At 54.9% G+C, this 19,778-nt stretch overlaps 1 protein-coding gene across 1 annotated transcript; it reads right to left on the bottom strand.

Annotated features, from left to right (window-relative positions):
* Window positions 1-16,132: 16,132 nt before the first annotated feature.
* On the bottom strand, window positions 16,133-18,959 carry LOC134433914 (serine/threonine-protein kinase pim-1-like; the record flags this gene model as incomplete). Its single annotated transcript, XM_063182606.1, has 6 exons — window positions 16,133-16,234; window positions 16,470-16,623; window positions 16,866-17,042; window positions 17,657-18,023; window positions 18,228-18,278; window positions 18,402-18,959. Coding segments are annotated over 5 exons (1,260 nt in total), but the record flags the coding sequence as incomplete, so codon positions are not given.
* Window positions 18,960-19,778: the final 819 nt, after the last annotated feature.

Raw genomic sequence — 19,778 nt, 5'->3', positions numbered from 1 at the left:
AATGAGGCAGCCCAAACATCTTGTGCAGATGCAGGCCTTCAGCTGTGACTGGAGAGCAATGGGGTTCCTGCCACTTGGATTTGTATCCCTAAATGCAATAATCTCTTTGGCTGGAGGAGAGCCTTGCTCAAGTGAGAAAGCAGAAAGATCAGAGAGTGTGCTCGGGAAGGTCTCCTGTGGCGCAGAGCTGTCAGTGCCTGTGAGGTGAGAGTGGGCCCGGCCTTGCCCGGGCTGGAGCCCCAGCAGAGCCCCGGCAGAGGCCGGAGCAGCCTGAGCCCCGGCAGAGGCAGGCTGGAAGGAGGCCCTTGGAGCTGCAAGAGGCAGCAGCCGGGCCCTGGGTGCCTCTTGCTGGGAGCAGGCGAATCCTCCGCTCTCAGAGCCCAGGTGGCAGCTGGCTGCTGCCGAGGGGAAGCGCAGCCGTGCTGGGCACAGCCCGGCCTGGAGGCCATGGCCGTCTGGAGTGTGCCCAGGAGCAGAGAAAGGCCAAGGGCAGCCACGGGCCGCTGGGCTGCCTGAGGATTCCTCCTCTTCTGCCGGCTGCCCTGCAACTCCTGGCAAAGGCCAGCAGTGTGTGCAGCACTCTGGGCACCGGGGCAGGGAGCCGGGCTGCTGGGCAGGCTGGAGCACAGGGCAGCTCCTTCAGGCCCGGCACTCGTGCCAGGGGAAGCGAGGCCAGCGTGAGGCAGGGACAGCTTGGCAGGGCCCATCTGCAGGAGCCAGCGCCTCACGCAGCTCTGGGAGGAAGCGCGTGCAACCCTGCAGTTCTGCACTGAACCAGAGCAAAGATGTGAGATGCAGAGTGTTTGGCAGAAATATTCAGGCCCACCAGGCCAGCCTGCTTTGTGCTCTGTGGTGCACAGCAGGCGCTGTGCAATGCAGGTCTGAGCTGCTGGGAGAGAGGCAGTCGGGGATGTGCCTGAGGTGAGTCAAGGGCTTAGCTGAAAATGTAATGAGGAAAATTGAAATGTGCAGATGGGTCGAGGGCCCAGCTGGGAATACAATTGGGATAGTAGAAGATTGCATATTTTAGTTAAGATTTTAAAATGAGGTAAGAAGCTAAGTTAGTAATACAGCTAGCAGCAATCATGTGCCTTACTTAAAGAGTACCAAATATATTAGGAACATAAAGCTAGGAGTGACAGGGATAGAGGAAGCAATTGTGAAGAAGCTGAGACCATAGAAAGACCTTGCCTTAAGAATAATTGGACAGTTAGGAGAGGCTTGGACCATGAGCAGCAGGTGAAAAGGTCTTGCCAGCTGGCCATGGGAGGAGAGTTCACCATGAGGAAGACTGCTTTCTTCCTCCCATACAACCACTCCCTCATTTCAAAATCCCACCAATCCACTTAAGGGAATACAATTGTGCAGCTGTAATAGATATTCAGCTGATAAAAATGCGAAGCAGGCAGGTAATAATTATGTATTATGGGTCCTTAGAAACCTAATGTAAAACCTTTTCTGTAGAAATAGAGAGCAGGAGTCTGCAACTCCTTGCACATGTCTCTGGAAACTAGTTCACATGTGACCACGGCTGCAATAAATACCCTTCTTTTCTACTATAATTAGTTGAAGAGTCATCTGTCCGTGCTTCAAGGGTTATGCTGGAGTAGTGAACTGATTAGGATGGGAGCAGAAGAGTTTCAGCAGGCAATTTTTGGAAGAGATGGAAGGCTCTTGTGACTGAAGGGAAAGCCATTTGGAATGGAGAAATGATCCCCAAGTCCATCCAATTGTATCTTTGTGTCTGAATTTAAATCAGAATGATTATAGATAGCTTAATGCAATTTGTCTACAAATTTATCAAAGTCTTCATTCTTTCTTTGACAAATCTGTGTAAAAGACATAGTGTGTAACTTATCTGGAAGTGCAAGAAATGCATTACATGCTAGTTGTTGGCTCATCTGTAAGACTTGATCAATGCTCCTAGCCTGGGCAGTAGCCCCGAGCCCTTTGCCAAGTAACTGTTGTGCTGTTAAACCATACAGAGGATCACCCTGCATCACTCTAGCTCTTGCAGCTTCTTGAGCACACTTTTCCTCTCAGCTTTTCTGAAACATCACCTGCTGATAGGGTGGCATTCTAAGTCTTATTAGGGTATGCACATCAGCTGGAATTAATGCGTTAGATAGAAAAATATACTGCAGAAGTGACTGTGCAAGTTGGCATTTTCAACCAAATTGTGAAAATGCAGCTCTCATCTTTTCTAAAATCTTCCAATCGAAAGGTTCTCAAACTCTACTTGCAGCATTAGTTACTACAAGAAAAGCTTCTACATCATTGGAGAGAAAAGTCCCTTCTACAATAGCTTCTCCAATAACTTTTTTCTACTTTTGTTTCTCTTTGGTGGAGATAAAGCTTGGCCTGCAATTCCTCACAAAGGATTAGGAGGACCATGCTAGTTTGGGAAATTGACACTGTTTGCCCCTAGCATTCAACAGATGCTTGACATCAGGCACAAATTCCAACGTCCAAAATGTAGTGAGCATCTCTTAGGCTCAGACTGCAAGGATAATGTAGAATTGTGGAATTGGCCTTCAGTTATCCTGGCATCACTTTTTACACCAGGATTAGCTTCATCACAGGCCCTTACATCATTCAAACGATTGGCTTGTTGGACAGGAAAACAAATTAACATTACATCTGCAATTTAGAATGAGCTTACCACTGATGTAGGTAGCATACACCACGCTGTGTTACAGGATAAGACTGCTATAAATTTTTTGTTGCTAGCACAAGGAGATGAGCGTGAAGATTTTGAAGGGATGTGTTGCATGAATCTCTCTGACCACTCTGGATCTATTGACAAGAAATTGTCATTGCTTAAGGAGAATATGAAAAAGCTCAGAGTGGTTGAGAATTCTTTTGATGAGTGGCTTAAATCCTGGGGAATAACAGGCTGGCTCAAGGATTTAGTACCCTTTGGCATAATGATACTTTGTCTTCTTTTTTCAATTCTGCTTGTAGTGCCTTGCTGTGCAGAAAATAATTGAGCGTGCTTTTAAATCAGTCTGGCTTGTGCAAAAACAAAACCAGGGAACTGTTGAGACTTTTTTGCAGATTGAGGAGTTCTTGCTAGACAAGGGCCATATTCAGCCGATGCACAATCCAACCTGCTTGTACTAATGGACAATGGACACATTCACAAACAATGGATAATGGACATATTCAGAAATGGGGTTGGTATATCCTTGAGAAAAATACAAGAAGAGTCATCAGGACTCGGCAAGTTTGACAGCAAGCTTGGGAAAAAGGAAAAAATTGAACCATGAGTGGGCCAGAAGACGACAGCAAGACGCATGAAAAATTAGGTGATCCAATCAGCATTCTAATTTAGATGTGTAAACAGCTAGGATTAACCAATCATGTATTAGCTAGAGACACGTGGACAGTAGAGATTTATTATAAATATAGTGTGTGATATCCCTGAACCTCCGCACCCCGCACAAGGGCAGCTGGGGAGGCCCAGCCTGGGCAGCAGCAGAAAGGAATTTCCCTGGCAGGGCAGGGCTGTGGTGCAGCACGTCTCCAGCAGGAGCCTGGAGCAGCCCAAGGCTCTTTGTGGGCAGGCAGAGGCAGGCAGGAGGCAGAGCTGTCAGCAAAGGAAGGGCCCAGCCAGGTGCGGCAGCCGGGGGATGCCGACAGCCTGCAGGGACAGAGGCGCAGGGCAGGGACACCGTGGGACAGCCTGGGCTGCACAGGGCACAGGGATGGGCAGCGGCTGCAAGACAGCCCTGCCAGAGCCAACTTGGGCAGCACTTCGGCCATGGCTGCTGGACCTGGGCCTGAGGCCACGATGGGACAAGTGACCCTTGCAGGCCTGGGGCCTCATTGCCTCCTCGTCCCTGCTCAGACGCCTGGCAGGGGCTGCCCCATGTTCCTGTCCCTGGCATTGCACATGCCCACATGCCAGTGCCCATCCCAGGAAAAGCCCTGAGCAAGCAGGGCAGGACAGGATCTGCCTGGCCAGGGGCTGGGGCTCAGGCCTTGGCCCTTTGAATTCCTGAAACACAGCCAGGTGTGCTCAGCACAGAGATATCTTTGCCTTGCTTGTCCCCAGCTGTCATCACTGCCTCCAGTGTTCTGCTCTCCCTGGAACCTGGGGACACTTTTTCAGTCCTGTCCCTCACAGGGATCTATTGAAAGTACAAGAAACTTCAGTGTTTCAATCTCACTTTGAGCTCTTGAGAAGTTCTTTTAGCCCACTCTGAGGGAGTGGGTCTGATGCAAAGAGCACCAAAGCCCCAGAGGGTCATTAAGTCCCTGTGCTGTGTCTGTGCTGCTGAGCTGGGCTGGGCTCCTGGCCCAGAGGCAGCTCCTGGCAGGGGCAGCGCTGCAGAGAGACAGCTCTGGCCAGGAGCAGCTCCTGTGCACAGCCCAGCAGGGCTGGGACGCTGCCAGGGCCCCTCAGGGACGCCAGCAGGGCACAGACAGAGCTCACAGGGGCTCAGCATTGGCAGGGCCTGTGGCATGTCCCCGAGGGGGCTGTGTCACAGCAGCACCTCTGGGGCTGTGTCACAGAGGCACAGAGCAGCTGTGATGTCAGCAGGGGCTGTGTGACAGCACAGAGTGGGCTGTGTGACAACACTGAGGGGGGAGTGACATCACAGAGGCAGCTGTGACATCCTAGAAGGTGGTTCTTTGACATCACATCGTGGGTTGTGACATAGAGTATGATATCATAGGGCAGCTGTGTGATGCCACAAAGAAGGCTGTGACATCACAGACAAGGCTGTGACATCACAGGGAAACTGTGACATCACAAATCTGCTCTGTGACATCACATATCAGCTGAATGGCATAATATGGAATCTGTGTGACATAACAGAGTGGTTGTGTGACATCATAGGAGGCTGTGTGTCATCACTGGTAGCCTGTGACATCACAGGGGCTGTGTGACCTCACAAGGATGCTGTGTGGCATCACAGGGGCAGTATGACATCACAGGGGCAGTGTGACATCTCAGGGGTTGTGTGACATCACAGGGGCTGTGTGAGGTCACTGGGGAGGTCACTCTGCCCTGGCCCCCCTCACAGCTCCCCCCACAGCAGTCCAACGCTGCTCGTGCACAGCGGGGTCCCCTGTCCCCCCGGGTCCCCCCGCCCCCGGCCCCGCTGCCTCCCCCAGAGGATGTTCCACGAGATCGACCCCAGAGCCTGACACGGGGACAGGGGGACGGGGCCCTGGGGGTGGCACAGGGGGACAGGGACCCCCCGGCAGCATCCCCGTGTTCCCCAGGGCAGAGCCTGGGTCAGGGCTCCTTCACCCTGTTACAAACGAGGCCTTGAGAGCGCTGAAAAACCCCTGGCAAGGGATCAGCCAAAACCAGATTTAATATTAAGGGACAGAAGCACAAAGTTCCTTGGCAAGAGTCACTCTGTTCCTGACTGGGCACTTCAGGCACACCAAGGAAACAAAGCAACTACAAAACCAAACAGAATCCAGGCAATAAAACCAGAAATGAACCATGAACTCTCCGTGTGTGTGTGCGTGCATGTGTGTGTGACTAAAGGACAGTGTGGGCAAGGATAAAAGGAATGCAGCCAAAAAGCTAAGCCGAGCTCAAACTTAACAGACTTTGATTGATACCTTAGACTTCAGCATTTAGCAAAAGAACAGCACTTGACAGTATTTAACCTTACTTGTAACCTAGGACTTAATAATTTCACAGTGGAATAACTCTTAACAATATTCAACTTATCTTATAACTTATACTAAACTTCATTACTTACTAAAAGAACAACCCTTAGGAGCATTTAACATAGTTTAGAGCTTGTGACTCACCCTTCCTTGCAGGCCTGACTGACTCAGCTATCCAAGGCACTCAACCCCCTCAGAGTGCAGCATTTCTGCCACATTTCCTCAGCATAGGCACTCCTGTGTGCACACAGACACAAAGAGTCAGTGCAAGGCACCTGTAAGAAATTCCCCTGAGGGCAGGAAATGCTCACTGTGGATCCTTTGGCATCTCCCCAGCAGGTGAAGGGTTGAGCCTGGAGGAGTGGGGGGATCGGCCCAGGCTCCGTCGTTGTTCAGGATCCCCGAGTGCAGCAAACGGGAGAGTTCCCGGCTGGGAGAGGCCCCACTCAGAGGAAGTGACTGGCCCAGGAGAGCTCCAAGGGCTCCTTTTGGAGCGCTGTTTGTAGGGCCCCAAGAGAGGGGCTTCAGTCCCAGCAATGGTTCATCCTGGCCGCACTTGGCACCAACAGCTTTCTTTGGCAGGGTGAGAACAGGGATGTTGCGCCGCTCAGGGAACACAAACAGGTCCCAGGGCTGCTCCTACAGGAACCAGGAGCTGGTTGGGCAGCAGCAGTTCCTGGAGCAGACAGTGTTTGTGATGAGCTGCAGAGGAGCTGAGCCCAGGGGCTGTTGGCCAAGGCAGAGGCCCAGGGAGCATTTCTCAGCTGGCAGGGCGGCCTGAGAAGGGGAGGGGGGAATGTAGCAGCACAGGGCCCATGGAACCAAGGGACCATTGTGACACTGTGGGGCCCTGTGAGACCAAGGGACCATTGTGACACTGTGCGCCCTGTGAGACCAAGGGACCATTGTGACACTGTGCGCCCTGTGAGACCAAGAGACCATTGTGACACTGTGGGGCCTCATGGAATCATGGAGAGCACTGTGACATTGCTGCGCCTCATGGAACCAGGGGAACTGTACTGATGCTGTGTGACTCCATGGAATGTAGGGGTCCTTGTGACACTGAGAGGCCCCATCAAACCAAGGGGCCCTTGTGACATTGCTGGGCCTCATGGAACCCTGGAGACCATTATGGCACTTGGGGGTGTCATGGAACCAAGGGGCCATTGTGACACTGTGACATTCCATGGAACCAAAGGTCCAGTGTGCCATTGCAAGGCCTCATGGATCCATGGAATAACCATTAACTCCCTTCACAGCCTCATGGAACCAGGCAGCCATTGTGACACTGAGGGGACTCATGGAATCATGGAGACCATTGTGACACTGTGGGGCCTTGTGAGACCAAGGGACCATTGTGACACTGTGGGGCACCATGGAACCAAGAGGCCTTTGTGACACTGCAGGGCTGCATGGAACCAAGGGGCCTTTGTGACATTGCGAGGCCTTCTGTCTGCAGTGGTCCATTGTGACACTAAGAAACCAAGCAGGACCATTGTGACATGGCAGGGCTGCATGGAACCAAAGCTCCAGGGTGAGACAGAGTGGCCTCCTGTCATCAATGGTCCATTGTGACACTGTGGAGCCAAAGGAGACCATTGTGACACCACAAACCCCCATGATCCAAAGGTCCATTGTGACAGTGCAGGCCTCACTGAACAGAGGAGTGACATGACATTGTGGGGCCTGTGGAACCACAGAGACTATTGTGACACTGCAAGGCCCCATGGAATCCTTGGGACCATTGAGACACTGCAGGACCTTCAGGAACCTGGGGGCCATTGTGACACTGTGGGACCCCATGGAACCAAGACACCCTTGTGACACGTCAGGGCCCCACAAAACCAAGGGAAGACAGAACAGGTCTGGCTGGTTTGGCCTCCCGTGGGCCACCTGACTGGTCCAGCTGACCTTGGCATGTTGAGGGTCTCTTCTCATCTGCTGCTGAAACACTGGGGTTCTGTGCTTTCCTTCCTATGGGAAAGAACTGTCCTTCTCCTCCAGGCGCCCATGGCCAGAACTGGGATTTCACCTCCAAATTTCCTTATATCCAGGGATTGTTCCCACAGCAATATTGCCAGGACAAATCTGTCTGGCAGTGGTTTCACAAGGGTCACCTCTCACCTGTCCCCAAAACCCTGGGGAAGGCTCTGTGCTTTCCTTCCTGTGGAAAGGAACTGTCCTTCTCAGCCAGGTGCCCATGGCCAAATTTGGGTTCCATCTCCAACACTGCCTATTGTGACAAACTGGAGGAGATTGTTGGCTTGAATCATTTCATGTGTGGGGAGGAAGGGGCAAGTCCAGCCTTGCCCTGCCCTGCAACCCCAATCCCCCCCAGAGCCTCTATCCCAGCCCAGCAGTGGCTGCCAGTCCCTGGCACAGCACAGGCAATGCTCCACAGCCACCTCTGGAGCCCCCAGCCCAGCTCTTGAAGGACCAAATGACCCCAAGGCCCACCTGGGGGCAGGGCCCAGGAAGACCAAGGGGTATTTAAGGCTGACAACAAGGCAAGCACACATTTTGACCCTACCTCCTCTTGGAATTTCCGTCTGAACAACACTGGAATCCGGGCGTGGGTGCTTCTCTATATCTTATTTTTCTTTCTCTCTTTCTGTGTCTACTTCTATTCCTTTCCCCTTGCAAATTTTGATTAACTTAAAATTGAAAAGGCTTGGGTTCCTGAAGTTGAATGGGCCAAGTTAATGCTTTGAGAAGTGTTTGTTGATTGACTGTCATATTAAATCTTTTGCCAAAGTTTCACTGAATTTCTAAATTTCTCAGTAAAGGCTGTTTGGTTGTTTTGAGCTCCTGAGAATGTCTTGTTGGTATTTCTGCAGTACATCCAACTCAGAGGACACAACAGGTAATAAAACCTGTGCTCCTTTCCAGGCAGACATCAGTTCTTCTGATGTTCTGTTCATCCAAGCAGTTCTACTTGTAGGGCTGATGTGCCCTGAGGTGCCAAGCTAAGATTGGCCCCTTGCAAGCTGATGAGTCGGCTGGAATTCCATCCTGTCCCATCCCTCAGCAGCCCTGCATTTCCCTCCTGCAGCCGTGGTCTCCAGCACAGCCATGGAGGCTCTTTGGGCTCTGGACTGTTCCTGCAGCCCCCAAGGACAGCTGAGCTCTGCTTTTGGCACAGTCAGGCCTGGCCAGCGCAGACCATGCTCAGCAATGTCTTGTGTGTGCCTGGCCTTGCTGTCAGCCCCGGCAGCGGCTGCGTGGCCCCTTTGTGGCCCTGTGCTGGCCCAGCCATGGTGGCCCAGCCCCTGTGCAGGCCCAGCCCAGGCCAGGAGCATTGCGGATGGGAACGGCCCCTGTGCCGTGGTGCCCACAGCAGCCTTGGGGCTCTGCTGGGCAGCCTCTGCCAGCTCCTGCAGAGCCCGTGGCACCTGTGGGGCTGCACAGACAGCCCTGCCCCAGGCTGTGCCGGCCCCTGGGCCAGCAGAGAGGCAGCCAGGGCTGGCCATGGCCCGGAATAGGCCCTGAGCCCCGCAGGAGGATGGAGCTGGGCCACAGCCAAACTCAGCCCAGGCCAAAGCTGGGCTCAGCAGCCAGGGCTGCCAAGGGCTGGGTACAGAGGCTGGGGCTGACAAATGTCCTGGGCCCCCTCCCTGCTCTGTCCATGCCACCAAGGGCACAGAGCAGCCTCCTCTCTGGGCCACTTGCCTGTTTGCAATGCCTTGCACAGGCGCTGGCCCTGCCCCACAAGGCCTGGCCTGAGTCCTGCCCCTGCACGCTCAGCCAGGCTGAGATGGACACTGATGGTTTCTGGGCCAGGCTCTCTGAGCCCAGCCCAGCTCTCTGCAAACTCTGCCAGCTGCCCTAGCTCTGGGCAGCACCAAGGGCCTCTCCCCAGCCCAGCCAGTTCTGGCCCCACAGCTCTGCTCAGGCCAGGCTGCTCTGGGCACTGCCCCACGGCCTCAGCCCCTGGCAAGGGCACAGCAGCAGCTGCAGCTGCCACAGGACTCAGCCCCAGCCATGGGGGAAGGTGCTTGGTCAAGGCCAAAGGGGGCTCCCTGGCTGCCCTGCTCCCCTTGGGCTGAGGTGCTGAGAGCTCTGCAGCCCCTGCTGCCATCCCATCTGCCCAGGGCAGCACAAGAGCCGTGGCCTTGGGGCCCTCAAGAGCTGCTCCTGCTCCAGGCCCAGGGCCCATCCCAAAGCTGGGGCAGCCACAAAGCTGTGCCCATTTCTGTTCATTGCTGCTCTGATGGGCATGGATCCTCAGCCACTTGAAGGGTGCTGATGAATTTTATTACTCCACAGGCCACTTCTTTCTTGGGCTCTTCAGTTCAGGAATTCAGTGAGAAAAGCTCATAAACATTTCTTCTAAACACCCAAACAAGACAAGCCCTTTGGAATAATTCAAGTCTTTAATCCTTCTGTGGTTAATTACACAGCTTTCACAACTCTATTCAATGTGAATCTACTATATTGAAAACAATGAAGAGAGAATTGTTTTGTCCTGTTCAGTTTTGTTCTCCTGTGCATAGACTGAGATCAGCAATGTCCAATTGATATTGACCCCCAGCACCTCCTAATGCAGTTTGAACAGATATGAAAATCAAAACCCTTCATGGCTGAAAATCACTCAGATGTCCCTACCCCCACCCCAATATTTCTCCCATCCAAGCCCTGGGACTCAGAGCAGCTGAGGAAGGAAGTCACATCCAGGGATGTCGCCAGGGCTCAGGATTGGGGCTAGGTCAGTTAAATCTCTTTATTGCTGATCTGGAAAGCTGTCCTGGTCCCTTGCTCAGGGCTGGTGTCAGTGCCCAGAGCCAGAGGGGATCCCTTGCTGGGGGCTGTGCCATTGCCACCTGCCCTGTGCCGCGCTGGCCGCTCTGGCACCAGGAACCAGCAGCCACCGGCACTGCCAGGGCCAAAGGCCAGGTCAGCCAGACAGAAAGGGGCAGGGCTGGGCACTGTTTCCATGGCAACCGGCACTGGGGGGACACCTGGGTCACCTGGCCTGGCAGTTGTCATGGAAACCCCTGGCAGGGACTGAGGGCACAGCCCCTGGCACTGAGACACTGCTGGGCCGGGTGCTGAGCACAGGGCTGGGCACACAGAGATGGTTTTGTTCTTGCTGAGCTGCAGCACAGCCAAGGCCTGTCCTGCCCCTCGTCCAGACATGCTGGGGAGGGGCTGGGGCTGCGGGGGAGCTGGGCAGGGGACACAGCCAGGACAGAGGACCAACTGAGCCCAGGCATAGCCCAGAGCAGAGCACATCATGCATAGGGTATGAAGGGGGGAACAAGGAGGAAGGGGGGAATTTTGGAGTGAGGGCTTTTGCCTTCCCAGGGAACACTTAGGCAAGAGGGGGCCCTGTTTCTCCAGTGGGCAGGGTCACTACCAAGGACTCAGACACCAAGTTAAGGAATTGTGTCATTTATATCATGCACAGCTGCAAAGATTTACAAAAGGATAAGCTCAACAAAGCACATCATTATTAGTAAAGAATTACAAAAGAAGCTCAGCAATCCATCCAGTCATGACTACCAAAGGTGGCCTGCAGTGATTAAAGAAAGATCCATCAGCAGTTCCCCTCAGGCTTTACCATCACCCAGACCCACACATCAGCTGGGGAAGCCAAGGACTGCAGAGCCACTCCCAGACACTGGGAACTCTTGCAGGTGCCTCCACCTTTGCAGGCAAGGAGGCTCCAACCCCACTGGGAGAGGACACAGCTTTTCCACTGTTAAACAAACAAGCTGACATCACTGCTACTTGTGGCAATATCTGCTTTCATTCTCCTCATTGGTTCCTCCCAAAGCCTGGCCAGGACTCAAGGAGGAACCAAGGGAGTTGACTTTGATCCTTCAGCCCCAAACAAGGCCAGATGGGGCCAGGTCTGGTTTCTCAACACAGAAAGATGAATCCTTGTTTTATCAAAGAACGCATACACTGATCATGTTGGTAATAACTCTTCCTTAAGGACTGGATACAAATATAACATTTGGCTGGAAGGTTCCTCTAGAGGTGAACTTTACCTCAGGGCCTGTTCAGGCCATGATCACAGCCTGCTCAGGCCTTGGTACTTTGATCGGTCCTGAGACCTACAATGAACTACAACCTTCCTAACAATTCTTTCAATAACACAGTTAAGATTGAGGTCAATAATTGTGCTACCCTGTCATGGGGTTTAATAATCCAATCTTGTTCATTATTGTTTAACAGAATTACTGTAATTTCTCCTGGATATTCTGCATCAATTCCTCCTGCTACGACAGGAACACTTTGCAAGGCCAAGCTGCAAGGGAGCAGTTACCAAAGCAAAGTGTCCTGGAGGAATCTGAATTCCTGTTTCAGTATTGATAGCTCTCATTGGCTTTGAATTTATACTAATGAATTCCAATGCATGAAGGCCCAGCCCTGCAGCCTCTGGGCTGGCCCTGCCAGGGGCCATCACAGCCAGAACAATTTCCCAGGCAGCCCAAGTCTCACTGCCCATGGCTGGATTTGCAAATTGGGGGCAGTCAGGCACAGCCAGGGGGTTTCCATTTCCCCAGTGGGCCATTGTGAAGGGCATGAAGCACATCTGGGAGATGGGTTCTCCATGGGCAAAGGTTCCCATCTCCTCATTTTTTCAACTGCTCTTTTAACGACCCCTTCACCCATTCAACCAATCCTGCAGCTTGTGGATAGTGTGGTACATGAAAAACCCTGCAGGCAAAATCACTGTATTTTTCACAGGAACAGACAAAGCACTGTGCATCACAGTATCAGCACACCCTGTAAAAATAGCCAATTTCCTCCCTTCCTCCTTTTCTCATTGTATACAATCTCACAAAGTTGACCACTGACATTAGGGTCCTGGCCAATCCTGTTCTGTAGGGTATTTTGTGTTACATGCCTGAGCAGCCAAAGATACCAAATTAGTATTGTCAGCACTATTTCACATTATTCTTATTTTATATGTACATATTGATATAGAAATATAGATGTAGATACGTAGATATAGACATATATATAAATCTATAAATATAAACATGAAGGTCTTATTATCGTATAAATATGTATATACTTGTTTATTATATTGATATTTCACTTGCACAAGTGCATCTGAGCTCAAGATTAAAACCTTCTTCTCTTGCTCCATGTGGGAGCATTCCAACAATAATTGCTCCTTCTGAAGGTGCTGTTTCCTATGTACTCTTAACAAATTCATCTTTGTCTGCCCAAACCCACAAGGTTGTTTCCTTTTCCATATGCAATTTTTGGATGCATTTGAAGACATCCAGGGGTGCAGCTTCTTTTACCCGACTGCCCCACTACTCCCACAGGGCTCCAACCTCAGCCCACTCCAGAGCCAGGGAACTCCAGGGAAGGGCTTCCCAGCTGGGAATTTCTGATGGGACAGATTCCTCACATTTACATTGAACAAGTGACATTTTGTTGGCATCTGGCCAGACTGTGCCAGTTTTGTTTCACCAGTGGGCAGGGTCAGCACCAAAGACACAGACTCCAGCTGAAGGAATCAGTGTCATTTCCTGCAGTTCAGAGCAGCAAAGAATCACAAAAGGAGCAGCTCAGCAATGCACCCAACCATCCCCACCAAAGATTGCCTGCAGTGATTAAGAAAGATCCAGCAGCATTTACCCTCAGCCTTTACCATCCCCCACACCCACACAGCAGCTGGGGAAGCTGTCACAGCCAAGGGCTGCAGAGCCACTCCTGGGCACTGGGAATTCCTGCAGGTGCCTCCAGCCCCAGGTGAGGCTCCAACCCCACTGAGAGAGGGCCCAGCTCTGACAGTGCTGAATGAACAAACTGACAGCACTGCTAGTGTGGCAACATCTGCTTTCATCCTCCTCTTGGGTCCCTCCCAAAGCCTGGCCAGGGCTCAAGGAGGAACCAAGGGAGCTGACTTTGACCATACAGCCCCAAACAAGGCCAGATGTCAGATTTCATGGCCTTGTCTGGCTTCTAAATACACAAAGGTCAAGACATGTTTCACTAAGGAGTGGCTACATCTATCACAGTGCTAATCACCATGCATATTTCATCAGGGAGCAGATACAAAGATAACCTTTGCTTGGAAGGTTCATCCAGAGGCCACCTTTGGCTGAGGGCCTGCTGTCCAGGCCTCACTCAGGGCTGGTGTCCAGGCCTTGGCACTTCATGGACGTGGTTTAGTGCTGGGCTTGGCACTGCTGGGTGAGCGGCTGCACTGGCTGAGCTCAGAGGGCTTTTCCAACGGAAAGGATTCTGTGATTCCATCATTCTATCCTTCAGCTGGGGCTATTTTAGCAGCATTGCTTTGCTCCAAAAGTTCCCTCTTGCCCAGCTCCTGTGACCTGAGGCTTCAGCTCCTTCAGCTCCTGGTGCTGAGCTGCTCATGCTGAACGAGACGGCTCAGAGAGAAGAACACAGTCCATGCAATTCCTTCTGGGACACGGAGAGGGGAGGCTGTGCAAACAGGAGCATTGTTTGCTGTGGCCTCCTCTCTGCCCTTCACGCCTTTCAGCGCTTTGAACCAGCCAAGAGCTTTCTCCAAGAGCGCAATGGAGCAGCTGTTCCTGATCCCAGGCCTGGCTCTCTCCAGTATCTGCCCTTGCCTGGTTCTGTCCCTCGTGCTGTGCCCTCTGTTCCCCCAGGGCTCGCTGGCTGCTGCCCAGGACTGTGGCACTGGCACAGATCCAGTGCTCCAGAGCCTCCTTTCTGTGCCCTTGCAGCTGCCTGGGCACAGCAGCCTTTTCGATCTGGAAGCTCCCCATGGACAGGGAGTGCCCAGCTCTGTTCCTTGCACAGCCTCCAGGAGCCCAGGGCTGCCATCTCCAGTCCCTGCTGGCACTGGGGGCTCCCAGGTGCCTCAGGCTGCTGTGACACCGCTGCACATGGGAGGGAAGAGGGGCAGGGGCTGTGCTCAAAGTCAGCTCCATCTGCTGCTGCTGCTGATGCTGCTGCTGATGCTGCTGCTGCTGTGGGGTCATTTGTGCAGCCCTGGCCCAGAGTCAGGGATCAGATCCTGCCAGTCTCTTCCAGCCCTGGCTGCTCAGAGTTTTGGCCTTGGAGCCTCAGGTGGCCAAAGGCAGCTGCTGCTGGTGCCTCTGTGTGCCCATGTTCAGCAGTGCTGCTCCATCAGTCTGTGCCCAGCAACGGGGAAAAGCCTCAGCCCTGCAGGGCCAGGAGCTGCCGGGCTCTGCCTGAGCAGCTCAGCCAGCAGGAAGGGAGCTGCTCCACACGGGAACCAGGAGCAAACGACACTCCTTTTATAGGACATGTTTTCTACTGAAAGGAAAAAAAAGGAAAAAGTAATCAAAAACTATATAAAATGTGAAAGATAAAAACAAAACCCAAGAGTGCAGTGAAAAATCTTCTCTAACTTTGAATTAAGAGGCAACTGATCTTTTGAAAGAAAACTCAGTTATTTACTTTGTAAATGTGCTGATGGCATGGATCCATCGTACTGACTTCAGCAGTCTTTTCAAAAAGTTTTTGGGGATTGTTTCCAATATTGTTATTTTAAATTGTGGTCGAGGCAAGGCTTTGTGCCCTTCCAGCTCCAAACAGGACTGGGAATGGAAACTCTGTCAAAGCCCAAATCCTTTACAAGATGATCTTCCTTCTCAGCCTGGGAATGGGCTGCACATTCCCTTTGAAACTGTCAGGGATCTCTTAGAGTCACAAAGTCCCACTTACGGCTTTTTACTCTGGTTTGGAAGTGCAGAAGGGCAATTCTCCATCCACCAGCTCCAGACTGCACTTCCTCAGCAGCACGGCCCACTCGCCAGCTTTGGCCCACTCGTGGCACTTCTAGAGGAGGAAGAAAGTGCAATTGCACAATTCCAGCCAATCAAGAAGGAAGAATGGGACAGACAAAACACCCTGTGCAGATCCAGGTGTTCAGCTGGGACTGTGGAGAGTTTGGGTCCTTGCCAATTGCATGTGTGTCCCCAGCTGCAATATCTGGGCCTGCAGCAGAGTCTCACTCACCTGCCAAAGCAGAAAGCTCAGGCGCTGTGCTCGCAATGGGCTCGTCTGATGCAGAGCTGTCAGAGCAATGTGAGGGCAGAGCCAGCCCAGCTGGGCCCAGGGCTGAGCCCAGCAGAGCCCTGGCAGAGCCCAGAGCAGCCTCAGCACCTGCAGAGCCCGGCTGCAAGGAGAGAAAGCAGAAACCGCCCGTCAGCTGAGGGCTCCTGTGCCCTTGTGCCAAGGCCTGCGGTGCCCAGGCCATGCTGGCTGTGCCCAGAGCTGTGCCCAGAGCTGCCCATCCCTGCTGCCTTTGGCAGCAGAGCAGGAGGGCAGGACATGTGCCCAGCCTGCAGCCAGCCACGGCACATCCAGCCCTCAGCAGCTGCCCAGAGTCAAAAAGCAGCTGGGCAGCTGACTGAAGAATTCATTGCGTCTGCCCCAGCTAAGGGGGAACCTTTGGTGCCCAGCTGTGCCATGCCCAAATCTGGGAGCAAGCCCCTGCCTGTGGACTCACCTGCAAATTGGACCTGGAGCCTGGCTTTGAAGAGGTGCCAGAATCCAAGTCCATCATCTTCAGCTGGCCAGGCCAAGGAAGAGATTGTCATCCTTGAGGTTGTCCTTGGTGTCTCCAGCACCAGCCCCATTTGGGACAGCTTCTCCAGGGGCTCCTTCTCCTTCCCTGGGGTCAGACCAGGCTGTCAGGGCTCTGCCCAGGGCCCCAGCCATCCATGAACCATACAAACAAAACCGGGGGGATGGTGGCCACCAGTGCTTGTCACACTGGGTCTCCAGCTCAGCTCCAGCCCAAGAGCTGCATGTTCCCTTCTGCTGACCCCTGCTCAGAGCTACAGGCAGGACAAAACCAGCCTGGTTTGCTTTGCCACTGATTGCCAAGAGATGCGTGGAGCTGGTACCTGCCAGGCCCCTGGATCCAACTGTGCACGTGGATTTCTTCAGTCTTCTAGGGCAGGGAAACACCCTTCACCCAAGGATGACAGAAAAGCTCTTCTAAGGATGGCCTGTCCAAGGGTTGCATGGACAAACACCTCTTAATAACATCTTGGCACTCTGGGGAGAGAAATCAGAAATCACCAGTCAGTTGGAGAAGTTGCCCTCCTGTTCCCATGCCCAGGTCATGCTGGGTGTGACCAGAGCTGGGCCTAAACTTCTCCATGGATGCTCTGTTTGGAGGAGAGCAGGAGAGCAGGACATATGCCACCTCCTCAGCAGCTGCCAGAGTGGGATGCCCATGAGCCTGCTGCTGTCTCCCAGCACTGGTATTTCCCCCGTGCCCAGAGATGAGGATCCACCTTGAGAGAGCCATCGTGGGAAGAGGATCCGCCCCCGGATGATCTCCTGGCCTCTCCTGAACGGGTGCTTCCCCATGACCAGGTGGCACAGCAGGAGGCCAAGGGACCAGATCGTGGCTGCCTCGCCATGGTAGCGTTGGTGCTGGATCCACTCTGGTGGGCTGTAGGACAGGGTTCCTGTGGAACACAGACACAGCTCAGCAGGGGGATGCTGCTGCTCCCAGAGCCCAGCCCCAGCATCCCTGGGCATGTGGGGGCTGCCCCAGAGGCACACGGGGTGAGTGCTGCCCTCTCGCCAGCACCTGGGACTTGTGCACAAACTCGCGGCTGGAAAAGAAGCCACTGGTGCTGGAAGAGGGCAGCAGAATCCCTGGGAAAGCCCAACCATGACACACAAACGAAAAACCCACCCAGTAGTGGAGAAAACCCACTCTCCTCCCCACCTGCACGGCCCCCAAAAATGTTAATAAGCCAAGGTGAACAAGGGGAGTGGAGCAGTCCAGCCCTTCCTCGCCTGCACACCAAACCATCTGGGGCACGTGGTCAGGCCTCCCTCTCTGCTGCCCCCATGGGGGTTTGTGTTGGGCTGGCTGCCCCAGCTCCAGCCCCAGCCCAGGGCACAGTGGGTGCTGAAGGCTGTCAGCAGGGCTGGGAGCTGGCCGCCCTCACACCCCACCCAAATCAACTCGGCTCCAGCATCAATCCCATCCCGGCTGCAATAGGGGGAAGCCCTGGTGCTGCACCCAGGCTGGGCCACGAGATGCCCAAGAGCACCCCCTGCGAGGGCTCACCTGCAAATTGGGTGTAGGCTGTGTCTTGGAGGAAGGCGCCACAGCCAAAGTCGATCAGTTTCAGCTGCCCGCTGGCCAGGTCGACCAGGACATTCTCAGGCTTGATGTCCCGGTGCAGGACCCCGCAGCTGGTGCAGTGCCGCACGGCCTCCAGCACCTGGCGGAACAGCCCCCGCGCCTCCTCCTCCGGCAGGAACCCCCGCTCCGCCAGGAAACCCGAGAGCTCCTGGCACCGCTCCGGACGCTCCAGCACCAGCAGGAAGCTGTCGGGGAGCTCAAGCCACTCCAGGAGCTGAATGACACCGCCACAGCCACAGGACACCTTGGCCAGCAGCACGATCTCCAGGGGTGCGCTGGTGCCGTCGGGCTGCGGGAGGAGCACGACGCCGTCAGTGGGGCCGAGGCCGTGCCGGGGCTCTGGGAGCCCTCAGCCAGCCCGGGATGCTCTGCATGCCCCGCTCAACCCACGCCCGCTCTCCCCGCAGGGCTCACGGCGGCTCCCACCGTGCCGGGCCCCGGCTCCTCGCCGCCCGGCACGGCCCGGCTGCTGCCGCTGGCCCCGCTCACTCACCAGCTCGCCCCAGTGCCGGATGCGATCCCTCGGCACGCGTTTGATGGCCACCTGCGAGCGAGGGAGAGCAGCGGGCTGAGCTCGCCGCCCGTCCCGTCGCGCCCCGACCTTCTCCTCCTCCTCCCTCCTCCTCCGCCCCCTCTGCCTGCTCCCGCCGCCGGCCCCGCCGCTCACCGGGACGCCGTCCGAGACCCGCGTGGCTGCGAAGACGCTCCCGAAGCCGCCGCGTCCCAGCAGCGATCCCAGCCGGTACCGCTCCTGCAGGGCCTCCTGCGCTTCCCCTGCGGGCGGGACGCGGCTGTCAGCGCTCGGCCCGGGACCAGCAACGGCCCCCGAGCGCCCCTCACCCGCCCCGGGCCCGGCATCCCCACCCGCCCCGGGCCCCGGCGGCTTGGGGCCGGAGGCCGCGCTGCCGAGCGGCGGAGCTCGGGCCGGGGAAGCCGCAGCGGAAGCGGCGGGAGCGGCCGCGCCGCGTGTGTCCTCTGCAGGCCCCGGGAGGAGCCGGGGCCGGGGTCGGGACTGGAGCCTACGTCGGGTCCGGGGCCGGGCTCGGGCCAGGCGGAGCCGAAGGGCGGCGATGCCGCCTCCGCACCAGGCACTGATGCCCGCCCAGCAGCGCCACCGCCAGCACGGCCAGAGCCGGGCGGAGGCGAGACCGCGGCGGGACGGCCGGGGCCGGGCATGGGGCAGCCCCGCCCGGGGCTGGGGGCGGGCCGGGGGCATGGCCCGGCCCGGCAGGGGAGAGGGAGGCGGGGAGAGGAGAGGGACGCCGGGCAAGGGACCGCGGGAGAAGGGTGCCCGACAGCGGGAAAGGGAGTGAAAAATAAAGAAAAAGAGAAAGAAAGAGAGAAAGAGTGTTCGAAAGTATCTGTTTGCTGCTGCTGCCACTGCTGCCGCCGCTGCTGCCGCCGCCGCTGCTGCTGCCGCTGCTGCAACTGAAGCACCGGGGCCGTTCGTCCCCGTGTCCGTTCCCCGCTCACCCCACGAGCCCCACATTCGAGCCCCGCGCGCCCCGGGGACAGCCCCTCCGTCTGCCCAAACACGGGAACTTTGCAGTGCTGGGCCCGGATGCAGAGCCCTGACTCCTGCACACTGGCACAGCGATCCTCTCGCTTGCTGCTGGGCATTGTCCTTGCTGAGGGGCAAACACTGTCGGTCCACCTTCCCTTGGGGTAGGATTCCTAACTGACCCCAGCACTGCACGTACACCTCCAGCGTTACTTTCCTGTAAAAACAGAGGAAGGAAAACTCTGTGTGGCTCATGATATTTTACAGTGTCTAAAAATCTCTAAGTCACCGATCTTAGAGGTGAGGTGCATCTGGAATTACTGGGATGGAGAAGTAGTGCAACATGGAAAAGGGGAGCACAGAAATTAATAGAGGAAAACATCATGGATTGTTTCTTTCATTTTCATTTCACATCTGGAAAGCTGTTTGAGTTTTCCAGGAATCTTCTCTTGTCTGCTCTTCCCAAAAATCTCTCATGGAGAACAAAGTCAAGCTTCTGTCACAAGATTTGCTACCAGGAAATTCCGCCACTGGTGCAGTTTT

The sequence above is a fragment of the Melospiza melodia genome, unplaced genomic scaffold (assembly GCF_035770615.1).
Source record: "Melospiza melodia melodia isolate bMelMel2 unplaced genomic scaffold, bMelMel2.pri scaffold_28, whole genome shotgun sequence".
NCBI classification, from domain to species: domain Eukaryota; kingdom Metazoa; phylum Chordata; class Aves; order Passeriformes; family Passerellidae; genus Melospiza; species Melospiza melodia.
The sequence above is the reverse complement of the archived record's forward strand: the minus strand, read 5'-3'. Positions and strand labels throughout refer to the sequence as shown.